General features: G+C 41.3%; 1 protein-coding gene across 4 annotated transcripts in view; it reads left to right on the plus strand.

Annotated features, from left to right (window-relative positions):
• Positions 1-14276, plus strand: part of ap1g1 (adaptor related protein complex 1 subunit gamma 1) — a 132022-nt gene that overhangs the window by 43730 nt on the left and 74016 nt on the right. For all 4 annotated transcript variants that reach the window (XM_080186895.1, XM_080186896.1, XM_080186897.1 and 1 more), the window contains exons 4-6: positions 8033-8174; positions 10583-10679; positions 12258-12334. In XM_080186895.1, the coding sequence (XP_080043021.1) occupies positions 8033-8174; positions 10583-10679; positions 12258-12334 (316 nt within the window). The remainder of the gene's footprint in view (positions 1-8032; positions 8175-10582; positions 10680-12257; positions 12335-14276) is intronic.

The following is a 14276-nucleotide window of genomic DNA, read 5'->3' on the forward strand; positions in this document are numbered from 1 at the left end:
TAAGAAATAAGAGTAGGAGTAGGCCATCTAGCCCTTCAAGCCTGTCCCGCCATTCAATAAGATCATGGCTGATCTGAAGTGGATCAGTTCCACTTTCCCGCTTTCTCCCCATAACCCTTAGGTTTCTGATAGAGAAATTATCTACCCGTGACTTAAATATATTTAGCGAGGTAGCCTCCACCACTTCAACGGGCAGAGAATTCCAGAGATTCACCACCCTTTGAGTGAAGTAGTTCCTCCTCAACTCTTATCTAAACTGCCCCCCTTCCTCCTTTTGAGGCTGTGTCCTCTAGTCCTGCTATCCTTTCTAAGCAGGAAGAATCTCTCTACCTCTACCCTATCCATCCCCTTCATTATCTTATACGTCTCTATAAGATCCACCCCTCGTCCTTGTAAACTCCAACGAGTACAGACCTAGTCTATTTAGTCTCTCTTCATAGGCCAACCCCCTCATCTCCGTTATCAGCCTAGCGAACCACCTCTGCACTCCCTCCAAGGCCAATATATCCTTGCGCAAGTGCGGCGACCAAAACTGCACACAGTACTCCAGCTGCGGCCTCACCAGTACCCTGTACAGTTGCAGCAAGACCTCCCTACTTTTGTATTCTATCCCCCTCGCTATAAAGGCCAACATTCCATTTGCCTTCTTGATCATCTGCAGACTGGGTTTTTGCAACTCATGCACAAGGACCCCCAGGTCCCTCTGCACAGTAGCATGCTGCAGCTTTTCACCTTTTAAATAATAATCCCTCCTACTATTATTTCTGCCAAAGTGGATAACCTCACACTTGCTAACATTATACTCCATCTGCCAGGTCCTCTCCCACTCGCTCAGCCTATCCAGATCTCTCTGCAGACTTCCCACACCCTCCACGCAATTTGCTTTTCCACTCATCTTCGTGTCATCAACAAATTTCGTCACCTTACACTCAGCCCCCTCCTCCAGATCATCTATATAAATGGTAAATAGTTGAGGTCCCAGCACCGATCCCTGTGGCACTCCTAGTCACCAACTGCCAACCAGAATAGCACCCATTGATGCCAACTCTTTGCTTCCTATTAGACAGCCAATCCTCTATCCATGCTAACAGGAAGGCGAATGGGATGCTGGCCTTCATAGCGAGGGGGATTGAATATAAAAGTAGGGAGGTCTTGCTGCGGCTGTATAGGGCATTGGTGAGGCCGCAGCTGGAGTACTGTGTGCAGTTTTGGGCGCCGTACTTACGCAAGGATATTTTGGCCTTGGAGGGAGTGCAGAGGAGGTTTACTAGGCTGATGCCGGTGTTGAGGGGGTTGAGCTATGAGGAGAGGCTGAATAAACTAGGCTTGTACTCGTTAGAATTTAGAAGAATGAGGGGAGATCTCATTGAGACGTATAAGATGATGAATGGGATGGATAGGATAGAGGTGGAGAGACTCTTCCTGCTCAGAAAGGACAGTAGGACTAGGGGGCACAGCCTCAAGATAAAGGGGGCGCGGTTTAGAACAGAGTTGAGGAGGAACTTCTTCACTCAAAGGGTGGTGAATCTCTGGAATTCTCTGCCCGTTGAAGTGGTGGAGGCTACCTCGCTAAATATTTTTATGACGCGGGTTGATGGGTTTTTGATAAGAGAGGGGATTAAGGGATATGGGGAGAGGGCAGGAATGTGGAGCTGAGCCACGACAGATCAGCCATGATCTTATTGAATGGCGGGGCAGGCTCGAAGGGCCAGATGGCCTACTTCTGCTCCTATTTCTTATGTTCTTATGTGTACCCCAACTCCATGCACGCTAACCTTCTGTAGCAACCTTTCTGAGGCACCTTATCAAACGCCTTCTGGAAATCTAAAAAAACATCCTCCAGTTCCTCTCTGTCTTCCGCACTAGTCACATCCTCATAGAAATCCAATAAATTTGTCAAACACGACTTCCCCTTAACGAATCTGTGCTGCGTCTGCTCGATCAAACCGTTCTTTTCTAGGTGCCCAAACGGCCTATACTAACCGGCCTACAATTCCCTGCCTTTTGTCTACTACCTTTTTTAAACAGCGCCGTAACATTAGCCGTTTTCCAATCTTCTGGCACTTCCCCAGAGTCCAGCGAATTTTAAATAATTACTAAGGCATCCACTATCACCTCTGCCATTTCTTTCAGAACCCTGGGATGCATTCCATCTGGTCCAGGGGACTTGTCCACCTTCAGTCCCGTTAGTCTATCAAGCACTACTTCTCTAGTAATAGTAATTGCATTTAGGCCCTCACCTCCTACCATCCTTCTATCTTTAAGATCCGGCAAACTATTTGTGTCCTCCTCCATGAAGACCGAGGCAAAAACTTACTTAAAGCCTCAGCCATTTCCTCATCGCCCACCGCTAAATCCCCCCTCTCATCCTCTAAGGGTCCAACATTCACTCTAGCCAGCCTCTCCAAGTACCTTTTAATTCCACTCCACCATTGTTTTTAAAATGCTACCCAACACTGAAACAGAATGGGCAGGCAAGTGCAATTTATTATAAGGAAGTGCAAGGTAGTATACTTTGGTAGAAGGGATAACATCGACTTGAATGGCCTAGTTCTAAACAACAGCCAATTTAGTTTAAATTCTTCCCCACCACATGAGTGAACTTTGCCACAAGCACTTCAGTCCCAGCCTTGTGCAACCTTTCTCTTTTGAACAGGTTTTTCCTGTCCCAAAATTATTCCCTGCACCATGCATTGATCTTTCTGAAGTTTCTACTTTTACTGCCAGTAGGGTATGGAGGTTGAAGTAATTCCGTAGTAATTGAAATAATTACTATCTTTGAAGCCTTTAACTCCACTGCTCTCTGCTTTCTCTCACTTAACCAGTCTTATGTCCATGTTGTCACTGTCATTCTCAATCTTTTGGGATTCAGTTTTCTGAATTATTCTATTGTGTGATACTTCATTACCTTTTAAAAAGTCCAAAAACCTATCAATTGCACTATCCTACTCTTTCATTGTTAACTGCAAATTAGAAGCCAATGCTGATTTTCATTAACCACATCTGTTGCCAAATTTGGGCAACATGGTGGCACAGTGGTTAGCACTGCTGCCCCATACTGCCAGGGACTCCAGTTCGATTCCTGGCTTGAATCACTGTCTGTGTGGATTTTGCATGTTCTTCTGTCTTTATGGATTTCTTCTGGGTGCACTGGTTTCCTCCCACAGTCCAAAAGACGTGCTGGTTAGGTGCGTTGGCCATGCTAAATTCTCCTTTGGTGTACCCAAACAGGTGCTGGAGTGTAGCAACTAGGAGATTTTCACTAACTTCACTGCAGTGTTAATGTAAGCCTATTTGTGGCAATAAATTCAGTTTTATCTTCCATTGTCCCCAGGCTTTTCCTCAGCTGACATTTCAGCCAAGTGGTCTGTAGTTGGTGAATATGGATGTAATCTTTGCAGTTTCCTGGACACCACCCCAACATCTAAGGAGGATTGGGAGATGGTGACCAACTCCTGCAACTTCCACCCTTTTTACTTGATGACCTAGGATGCATTCCAGCTAAACTGTGGTGCCTGCGTAATGCAGACATTTTAAATTTTGCTGCTACGTTGACGGCAGCACCTGTCGTGAAGACAGACGCAAAGTATTCATTTAGACCTTGGTCATCCCTTTACTGTAGTACTTCCTCTTTGGTCCTGCCATTTTACTATTTATATTTGCGTTAGCTCGTAAAATCCCTTTTGGAAAAGAGAATCCCAATCTATTTACTTGTTCTCTATCTGCCCCTCAAGTTTTGTTTTAAAGATTTATTCTATTTGGTATTCACTTTGGCTTCCTGTTATAATCAGCGATGCATTCATTATAAGCCTTTTTTTCTGATCCCTTTTTTTGTCATCAAGGGAACTGTAGGCTTGAATGCCCTTCCTTTTCCCCCATTGTCGAAATGTCTTCTGTGTGAACCACCCAGTCAATGATAACATCCTATTGTTCAATTACAATTTTCCAAACCAATTTTTTAGTTTAATTCATCTGTACCACATCCAATATTCCTTATAATTTTTCTTGTGTGCAGACTTTTTGTTGCGCTTCACAATGTTTAAAATTGCAGTGTAGCCATGTATACTTCAGTATACATAAGAACATAAGAAATAGGAGCAGGAGTAGGCCATCTGGCCCTTCGAGCCTGCCCCGCCATTCAATAAGATCATGGCTGATCTGTCGTGGCTCAGTTCCACTTTCCCGCCCTCTCCCCATAACCCTTAATCCCCTCTCTTATCAAAAACCCATCAACCCGCGTCTTAAAAATATTTAGCGAGGCAGCCTCCACCACTTCAACAGGCAGAGAATTCCAGAGATTCACCACCCTTTGAGTGAAGAAGTTCCTCCTCAACTCCGTTCTAAACCACCCCCCCTTTATCTTGAGGCTGTGCCCCCTAGTCCTACTGTCTTTTTTGAGCGGGAAGAGTCTCTCCACCTCTATCCTATCCATCCCATTCATCATCTTATACGTCTCAATGAGATCTCCCCTCATTCTTCTAAACTCTAACGAGTACAAGCCTAGTTTATTCAGCCTCTCCTCATAGCTCAACCCCCTCAACTCCGGCATCAGCCTAGTAAACCTCCTCTGCACTCCCTCCAAGGCCAAAATATCCTTGCGCAGGTGCGGCGCCCAAAACTGCACACAGTACTCCAGCTGCGGCCTCACCAATGCCCTATACAGCTGCAGCAAGACCTCCCTACTTTTATATTCAATCCCCCTCGCTATGAAGGCCAGCATCCCATTCGCCTTCCTGACCACCTGCTGCACCTGCAAGCTGGGTTTTTGCGACTCATGCACAAGGACCCCGAGGTCCCTCTGCACCGTCGCCTGCTGCAGTTTTTTGCCACGTAAGTAATAGTCCTTCCTACCATTCTTCCTACCAAAGTGGACCACCTCACACTTGCCAACATTAAATTCCATTTGCCATTTCCTGGCCCATTCGCCCAGCCTATCCAGATCCTTCTGCAGACTCTCCACACCCTCCGCACAATTTGCCTTTAAAGAGTACATTGGTTATGTGCAATTTGTATATTTCACTAAGTTGCGCATTGTTGTGTGGCCATGTAGTTTAGAGGGAACATTAGCCAGATCTCTCCTCAACTTGCTAAACTTATCCCTTTTAATTTTTTGCTAGATATGTACCTTGTCCTTCTTCATAACCATTCTGAACCTAATTATGTACTGTTCCCTGATTGGAATGCAACAGGATTGTATTTGACCACAATCTGTAACCTCATGGCCTGGTATATCCCCCTCTACCATTGCAATCAAGTCAGGGGTCCAGCCCTGGTTAAATGAGTCATGTCAGGCATAGGAAACAATTATTCTACTGGGAACTCGCTCATGGCAGGAGACTCCCAGGAAGACAGCAGAAACATTTGTGAGCTGTCCTCTACATATCTGCTATCACCTGGGAGACCCTGGCTTGTGACCAACCAAAAGAAACACTGAGACTTCATGAATGTGTAGAGATGGAGAGATTTCAGACGGTGCGTGCTAACCTCAAAGCAACCTATCTGCCCACCTTATCAGCACTACCTGTTCTGCAGATCATACATTAGAATTATCAGCTATTTCAGAACCCATTGATTTAGCATGCAAACAAATTATCCTTTATCAAACACGCAAAATGCTGGAAAATCTTTGCAGGTTTGACCTTCTTATGGCAAACTGCCTAAGAAGAAGACGGGGTACTGTAGGCAAGCTTAAAAGGAGCAGCATAGGCCTACCAAAAAATGGGATGCCAATCTGGTGAAACTATAAGACGGACTATGCATGCTAAATCATCAAAGCAGCATGCTAAGACACATCAATGCAACCAGCAGTTAGGATCAGAGCTTGGCAGTCCTGTGATATCCAGTTGTGCATGGTCGTGGAAAATTAAACAACAAAATAGAGCAGCGTTCTCAAACATGCATATCTTCAGTGATGGAGCCCAGCATAGCAATGCAAAAGACAAGACTGAAGCATTTGCAAACACCTTCAACCAGAAGCAACAAGCGAGTGATCAATCCTCCCGTGGTCTTGTTACAAACAGGAGAATATCCAATTAGCGTTTCGTTGGCAAAGTCAAAGGTGGCATTGACAGTGTTAACAAGTGGCTCTTAGTGCTCAGTTTGGGTTCTGCCAGGGCCACTCAGATCCTGATCTCATTGTAGTTTTGACCCAAACGTGGTTAAATCTGAATTTGAGGTGATAGTGAAATGCCGTTGACATTACAGTAGTATTTGACCTAGTGTAGTATCAAGGAAAACAAAACTCGATGGGAAATGAGAGGAATGTTCTCTACTGATTGGGGTCATACCCAGCACAAAGGTAGTTCTGGTAGCTGATTACAGCCCAGGACACTGCTGCAGGAGTTTCTAAGGGTAGTGACGAGGGCCCTGACATTTTCAGCCACCACATCAATGAATTTCCTTCCCACAGTAAATCAGTAGTGGGGATATTTGCTGATAATTGCACACTCTTCTTTATTATTTGTTACTCATATACTGAAGTAGTCATAGAACCATAGGATCCCTACAGTGCAGGAGGAGGCCATTTGGCCCATTTAAGTCTGCACCAACCACAATCCCACTCAGGCCCTATTCCCATAACCACACATTTACCCTACTAATCCCCTTAACACTAGGGTCTATTTAGCATGGCCAGTCAACCTAATATGCACATCTTTGGTCAATGGCTGTGTGCATTGTTTTAAAAAGTCTAGTCAGTAGTTATATAGAAAACCACAATACACAATTGAATGTCCACCTAAAGTTCTACAGCCATGACATACGTGACCAGTTGATCTGTTTTATTGTTTGTTGGGGGTTAATTATTGGCCAGGAAACTTGAATAACTCGTTTTCCCCTTTCTAAATAATGCCTTGAAATCTGGTATTGTTGATGATAGACAGGCAGACAATGCCTTGGTTTAATGTCTCATTCGTAGAACCTCAGGTATCCCTATAAGTGCAAAGGAGAACATTTGGTGTATTGAGTCTGCACCAACTCCCTGAAAAAGCATCTCACCCCGCCACCCTCTCCCTATAATCCAGTGTATTTACCATGATTAATTTACACATCTTTGGACTGTGGGAAGAAACCAGAACATCTGTGGGAGGAGATCCATGTAGACAAGGAGAACTGTCATCTAAGGTCAGAATTCAACCTGGGTCCCTGACACTGAGGCACCAGTGCCAACAACTGTGCCACCATATCCAAAAGGTGGCATCTCTGACACTGCAACCTTTTTGTATGCTCAGATTTCTGGAGTTTGCTTGAACCCGCAGTTTTGCACTTCAGTACGAGTATAATCCTTAACCCAAAACCTCTCCATGCCCTACTGTATTAACTATGTATGAATTTTTGTGGTTCCAATAAATATTACACAGGCTTGCAGTAATGTGATCAAAGTCAAACTATTTCATACATATTGGTGCTAAGTATTTTGTGCTTGGGAGTCACAGGAGAATTGATGTGTACAGAATTCCCTCATAGTAAACCTCAGCTTTGCAAATGGTAAGTAGCCGATAGACACTTGCCTATACAAATCTCTTGGAACTGTAGTTATATGCATGTCTGAGTAGCTAACTCTAATAGAATTGCTATGGCATAGGTACAAGTTCCCTTCATATTCTTTGGAAACCCATACCTTATGACTCAAGACACCAGAAACTTGCAAGCTGAGATCATTGTCTTCGGCTCCTTTATGACTGACGAGATTTTGTTTTATAACTGATCCATCAATTGCTCACTGGTGTTTCAGTTCGAGCTTTAACTATTTAAGAGGAAGGAAAAAGGAAGACACGGTAGGATGGAAACTGAAAGGTAACCAAGTTTCTCGCTCAATTAATTGTGCTTGGTGATAGCAGTGTTATTTTTCAGCAAATTCCTGTTCGCTTTACCAGTTTGGGTTTTATTTGATTTGTGCTAGAAGTTTAAACTGGAATTATAGGAGTACTTTCCAGGAACTTATAGCTGAAAACATTTGACTAGGAAAATCTATGATAACCAGCATATTTTGAAATGGCGTTATGTGCTAATTTATGTTTTAAACTGCTTCCAGTGACCTAAACCACAGTACTCAGTATGTGCAGGGTCTAGCACTCTGCACACTTGGCTGTATGGGGTCATCAGAGATGTGTAGAGATCTGGCAGGCGAAGTGGAAAAACTGCTGAAAACGTCCAACTCTTACCTGAGGAAGAAGGTAAAAGATTTTAATGCTGCAGTCTTATGGTTGCATCTTCAAATGCATTTAGACCTGCTATAGCATCTGCTTTAAAAGCTGATCTGAATTGCTGCAGATATGCTAAAAGAAGCTAAATTTAAAGTCTGGGCTGGATCTAATGAGTGAAAAGCCATCTACTTCCTAGGAGAATGCCTTCCTGCATTCCGATTTGAGTTGATTCATAGTTGTAGGCCTGATTTATACTATTTTAGCATTTGGTGTGAATCTAGAATTATTTCACTGTACTGTTGAGCTCTTCTATTTTTGGAAAAAGCCTTAATTTAAATATACCACTTGAGGAATTTGCATTCCTAACCTATTGTATTTACCACGAGTGGGAGAAGTTGCACCAGCGACTTTCAAATTGATGAGCTGTCACCAAAAAAGTCAGTGACAAACAGGTTCAAGGTAGCAAACAATCTTAGTGTCTCCATTAGTGTGAAAATGCTTCTGTCTCAAACTGGAGAGGTAATTAGAGAATATGCAGAGACTTTTTTATTGAGGTAAAGAATTGTTCAAAATAACCAGCATGGATTTCAAAAGGATTATTGTAATTTACCATCAGAATTCTGAGGAGGAATTGCAATTGTACTTTCCGTGGACTTCAGGGGAACAGTGGAGATGGTACTGCAAGGGAGATCATTGAAGGTTGGAGGAAGACAGCAAACTGAATTAAAATTGGTTTGTTGGGAGAAAGTACAGGTTCTCAGTGGTTGCAAGTGAGTCGTTGTGCTCTAGGTCCACTTATCTTTGCTCTGAAAATCAATGCTTTGGATGTAAGGCAAGAACAATTCATTTGAAATTTTCAGAGTATTAAAATAGGAAAATACAGTTAGCTTTTAGAAGACCAAGATGGGAGAATGGGTTAATAAGTAGCAAACGAATGTCAGTGTGAGGTGATACGTTTTAGATTTTTTTAAAAAATGCTCTTAAAAGGAAATAGATTTGGCACTTTAAGAGCAGAGGGAATTGTGGGTGCAGGTTCATTGGACTTTAAGGACAGCACATTAGCTTAAGGCTACTGAAACAAAAAAAAATGGAATTGTAGTTTTTATCATGAGGTAAATAACCCAATAGAAAATATTGAAATGAATAATGTAAAATCTTAAGACCTCAGTTGGGAGTATTGTCGTATGGGACTGCACGCTATGAATGGATATTGAGATTAAGTGTACAGTTCATTAAGAATGGTGCATGGTGTGAAGAAATACAAAGCAACAGACTTAATTTTGGGTCTGTCTTTGTGCACCAATTTCCTGTGTTTTGATTTTGGCAGGTGAAAATGGTATTAAATTTGCATACGCACTTGTACACATGTACACAACAGACTATTGTGCTTCGTACTTCGTCATATTAACCAGCTGGCGTCTCTTCAGGAAAAGCAATTCAGAGTGTTGTCTTATGCACCAGGATAAAAGATGATTAGTACTGCTTATGTGGCAGTTTCTGCTGAAATGATTAGAATATAGTTGATGCTTTCTCTTTCCCTCAATTCTTCCCTGCCCACATGAATTGAACTGCTTTAACTTGTGGAAATTTAAATGCATTACTTGACAAGAAACTATGTCACAAATGGATGAACTAGATGTCAAAGAATTTAGTCCCACCCACCCATTCCCCATCCTATCCTCACGAGTTTTTTGTATTCTATTTCGTAAGGGCAGCCCAACTAAAATGGTGCTAATGTTCTTCAGTAATAAAACATGAAATATAAGTTTTAAAATACTGTCAGAAGGGAACTTCCTCTGGCTGAGTAATAATTGCACTGTGGTGTTACTGAGCTGCACGTAGGCCATTCCAGACTAAAGTGGAAGTATTGCAGTTGGCATTACTGCCCATTAAGTAGGGCAACAGCAGTTTGAGATCCTGTGACTTGGCAGTAACTTCTGCTGGGGTGTGTTTATAAGAACAGCAGCTCCATGTTGGATGAGGATATGAATTGAATTTGTGCATGAAGAATGGATAGCGTACTCAGATGCTGCCTGTCCCAATGAATATGCACCCCAGCATTAGTTACTGTCAGAAGAGCAGAGAAACATAGTAACTTTTCTAAGTACAATTGAGATTTTTAGCACAGATAATACCACTGTCAATCTGTTGCTGCACTGCATTGAGTCATAGTTGCACTCAAGAAAGCTGCTTCAATTTGCCTTTTTTTTGTTAACGGGTGTACTTTCCTGTGTAAGCTGAGTTTTTGGGGGCATGGCTTGTAGCTGCATTGCAATAACTTAGTTTTGTAATTCTGTCTCAACGTTAAAAATAGTGTTTTCTATAATTCTACATCCAAATTTCAGCAATTCTTAGTGGGCTAATTCAAATTCTGCTCAATGATATTTGTTCATCTTAGAAATTCATCTTGATCTGAATTTGTGTATATTCTTTTTCAGGCAGCATTATGTGCAGTACATGTAATCAGGAAAGTGCCTGAGCTGATGGAAATGTTCCTACCAGCTACTAAAAACCTGCTAAATGAAAAAAATCATGGTATGTGTCCCATTGTAATATAAACTTCTTTTTCGTATTTCTGTAATGCAAGTTAGTTTGAAAGCCATTTCTAGTAATGGTGAAATGTAAGCAGAAATAGTTTATTTCAGTTGCTAAATTGGAGCTGTTTTCTCTGTTGAATCTGGAATGAAATATCACTTCATTTAATACCCAAATCACCTGGTAACATACAGCTTTAGTTACTAATTTATTGAACTGTTTGCATCTATGAACAATGAGTCACAATCGTGATCTCCTGAAGCAGAAAGAAACCTGGAATAGCAACAGGATGATGTCTTTTATGTAAATAGATGTTTCCCTATTCCCTAAATATGTATTCCCTTCAGGGGAGCAGTGGTTTCAGTAATAGGATTAAATATCAATATCTCTGCAGTGTTGGAATTGGCTAGTGCATCTTGGTCTCTCTACTGCCTGGATGGAGCTGCCACTTCCATTATTAAAAGCCATTCAGAACTTGCCAGTTTCTATCATCAGTGCAGCTATTTTCAAGGTGAAAGTACATTAAGTTTAGGATCACTTCATTTTTGCTGGAAAATCCCTTTACTAGAAAAGTTTATGCCTGTGCAATACTTCCAATTTAAACAACAAAATTTAATACAATTCCTTTAAAGTGACACTTCATATCCTATTATATAGCTTTAATACAAGCATGATTTTTCTCTGGGAAATTTGTATTTTCCAGATGCACAATTGATTACAGACTACATGTAAGTCCCACTTGGGATGTCCTACAGGAAATGTTAAGTAGATTTTTCCATAACCAAGCAATGTATCTGACATTTGGCACAGTTTGCTTATAAAGAGAAGTTTCAACACTGGGTTGAACTGTCCTTGCATTTTTGAAATTGTGATTGATCCCGTTGATGGGCCTGAAGTCTCACTTCTCCAATGTGAAATAATATTGTTTTTAATTGACTTTTTACCTACAACAAAAAATAGCCTCTAATTTGTTCCCAATTTATCAGTCATTTTCTATATGATTGTTCGTCCTGCGGGCATTGACTGGAGTAGTCGTGATGTGGAGGTGCTGGCGTTGGACTGGGGTAAACACAGTAAGAAGTCTGACAACATGAGGTTTAAGTCCAACCAATTTATTTGATAGTAAACTTGCAAGCTTTCGGGGTTTGCCCCTTCGTCAGGTGAATGGAGAGTTCTGGCCTCAGAGCATATAACAGCACAACAAGTCCAACCTGTTGGCCTTTAACCTGGTGTCGTGAGACTTCTTACTGTGCTTAGCCCAGCCCAATGCCGGCATCTCCACATCATAACTGGAGTGGTACAAGGCCTGGATTTGTTTACTGACTCTGGTTCCTAAAGGGAAAATATGTTGTCTTTCTGAATGTCGATTTCTTTAACCTTGACGGACACTAAAAATTACTCAAATTTTGTGAATGAAAGAACCAAACAAATTGGTTCAATGTAAGTTGAGCATCTTTTGGTTGTAATGCAGTTAATATTAACCCAGAAGTATATTCTGAACTGTTTGTGCACAGACTTTTTGAATTTCTATGTATAATGTTTTTCTGTCTTTCCAATAAATCTACATTCCAATTTCAGGTGTCCTTCACACATCTGTCGTTCTACTCACAGAAATGTGTGAACGAAGTCCTGACATGTTGGCACACTTCAGGAAAGTAAGTGACTATAATCTTTTTGTCATCTTAATTGCGATGTGTAATATGGTTCCACGATTGTGGTTGAAAATTAGCCTGCATGTTTATACACAAATAAGTGTCTCATTACTGCAGCTGTGTAAGAGCATTGGCTACAATCTTCAATCTCCTTGGAATTAAATAAATTTATGGCTAGGTTAGTGAAAAGCAAATTTATTGCACCATTGAATCACATTGGTAGCAATAGTTTTTTTTGCTTGTGATTGGTAGCAAGAAACATTTGGTTGTATCAGAATTAAATGTGAGCTTATTGCAATATTATGCAAGAGACTGAATTTAAATTCCCTCTTGAATTGCAGGCAAACACATTTTCTGTAAGTTATAACTTCTCAAATCACATTTCTGCCTGTCATTTGTTTTGGAATGATAAAGGTCCTGCATTTTAATTAACCGTAAAGTAGGTTTTCAAGGTGACAACCACTATCCCTTGAAGAGATGAAAGAGTTTGCATTAGAAAGTTGTGTTTCTTGTTCAAACTAGTATATTAAAAGCTTTTAAAATGTTGTGAATTTATGGCACAAAATATGGATGGAACTGTGGAACATTTTCCTGTGTGGGGGAAAAGCTAAATTTTGGGTTTTTCCTCCTCCCTTTTAATTATCTCTAACCATTAGTAAGAGAACAGTTTGGTTCAGTAACAATATAAAACAAATTTCACAAGTTAACTTAATTGCCAAATAATATTGGTAGAGATCAGCTACAAAAAGAAATCAAGATGCAAAGCTACATGAAAAATTAAGGACATCAAAGGTAACAAATACTTTTATAATTGTGTTGAGTGTTGGAGATGGAGAACGTGTGCCTAAAGATGCATGCAGACAATACTATAAAAGACAATAAAAAATGCCAGACTAGTTATTTGAACACATTGTATCTGTTTATATGATGCGTGAAGAGGGCAAGGGAATCGAAAATAAACAGGGTTGTTGGGAGGGGGGGGGATTTGGATTTTTAAATTGTAATGATCTCACAAAACATCAGAGTATCTAAAACTGAAGCAATTTTTAAGTGCTCAACACTGGAGAATCTCACCCTTGGATTAGAAAATTTCTAACGTCACTTGAGAAGCCAATGACTACAAACTTTCAGTTTAATGTCAGTTATAAAGAAATTATTGGAAAATCTCACCAGGGATAGTGTTTCTCAATACAAGTATGAACTGATCAGAGAATAAATGTGGATTTGTGAAGGATGGGTTATGTCTCAGTAATATAGTTGAATTTTTGAGGAAATCACTGGCACATGAACATAGAACACTACAGCACAAACAGGCCCTTCGGCCCACAAATTGCGCCGATCATATCCATACCTACCAGGCCATAGAACTATCTGTGACTCCCAATCCCATGTACTCATCCGGAAGTCTCTCAAAAGACCCCAGCGAGTTCACCTCTACCACCACCGACGGCAGCCGATTCCACTCACTCACCACCCTCTGAATGAAAAACTTACCCCTAACGTCTCCTCTGTACTTGCTTCCCAGCACCTTAAACCTGTGTCCTCTCATAGCAACCATTTCAGCCCTGGGAAATAGCCTCCGAGAATCCACCCTATCTATTCCCCTCTATCAGGTCTCCTCTCAACCTTCGTCTCTCCAGGGAGAAGAGACCTAGCTCCCTCAAACTGTCTTCATAAGGCATGCCTCCCAATCCAGGCAACATCCTTGTAAATCTCTATTCAGAGGGTGCAGAGGCTTCCACATCCTATGGTTAGGTGAATGCCCATGGTGGTTGTTAATACGGACTTTCAGAAGGTACTTGCTATGTACAAAATTGATTTCAGAAATAAAAATGCATGGGAATGACAGCAGCCTTGAGACTGCTTGAAAAAAGAAAATGCATTGACTTTTGAGGGGGTGCAGCAAAGATTCCCCATACCAAGTCTGGGTTTACAGATTTAAAGT

Source organism: Carcharhinus amblyrhynchos, chromosome 4, assembly GCF_965287045.1.
Source record: "Carcharhinus amblyrhynchos chromosome 4, sCarAmb.v2.hapA, whole genome shotgun sequence".
Taxonomy (NCBI): Eukaryota; Metazoa; Chordata; class Chondrichthyes; order Carcharhiniformes; family Carcharhinidae; genus Carcharhinus; species Carcharhinus amblyrhynchos.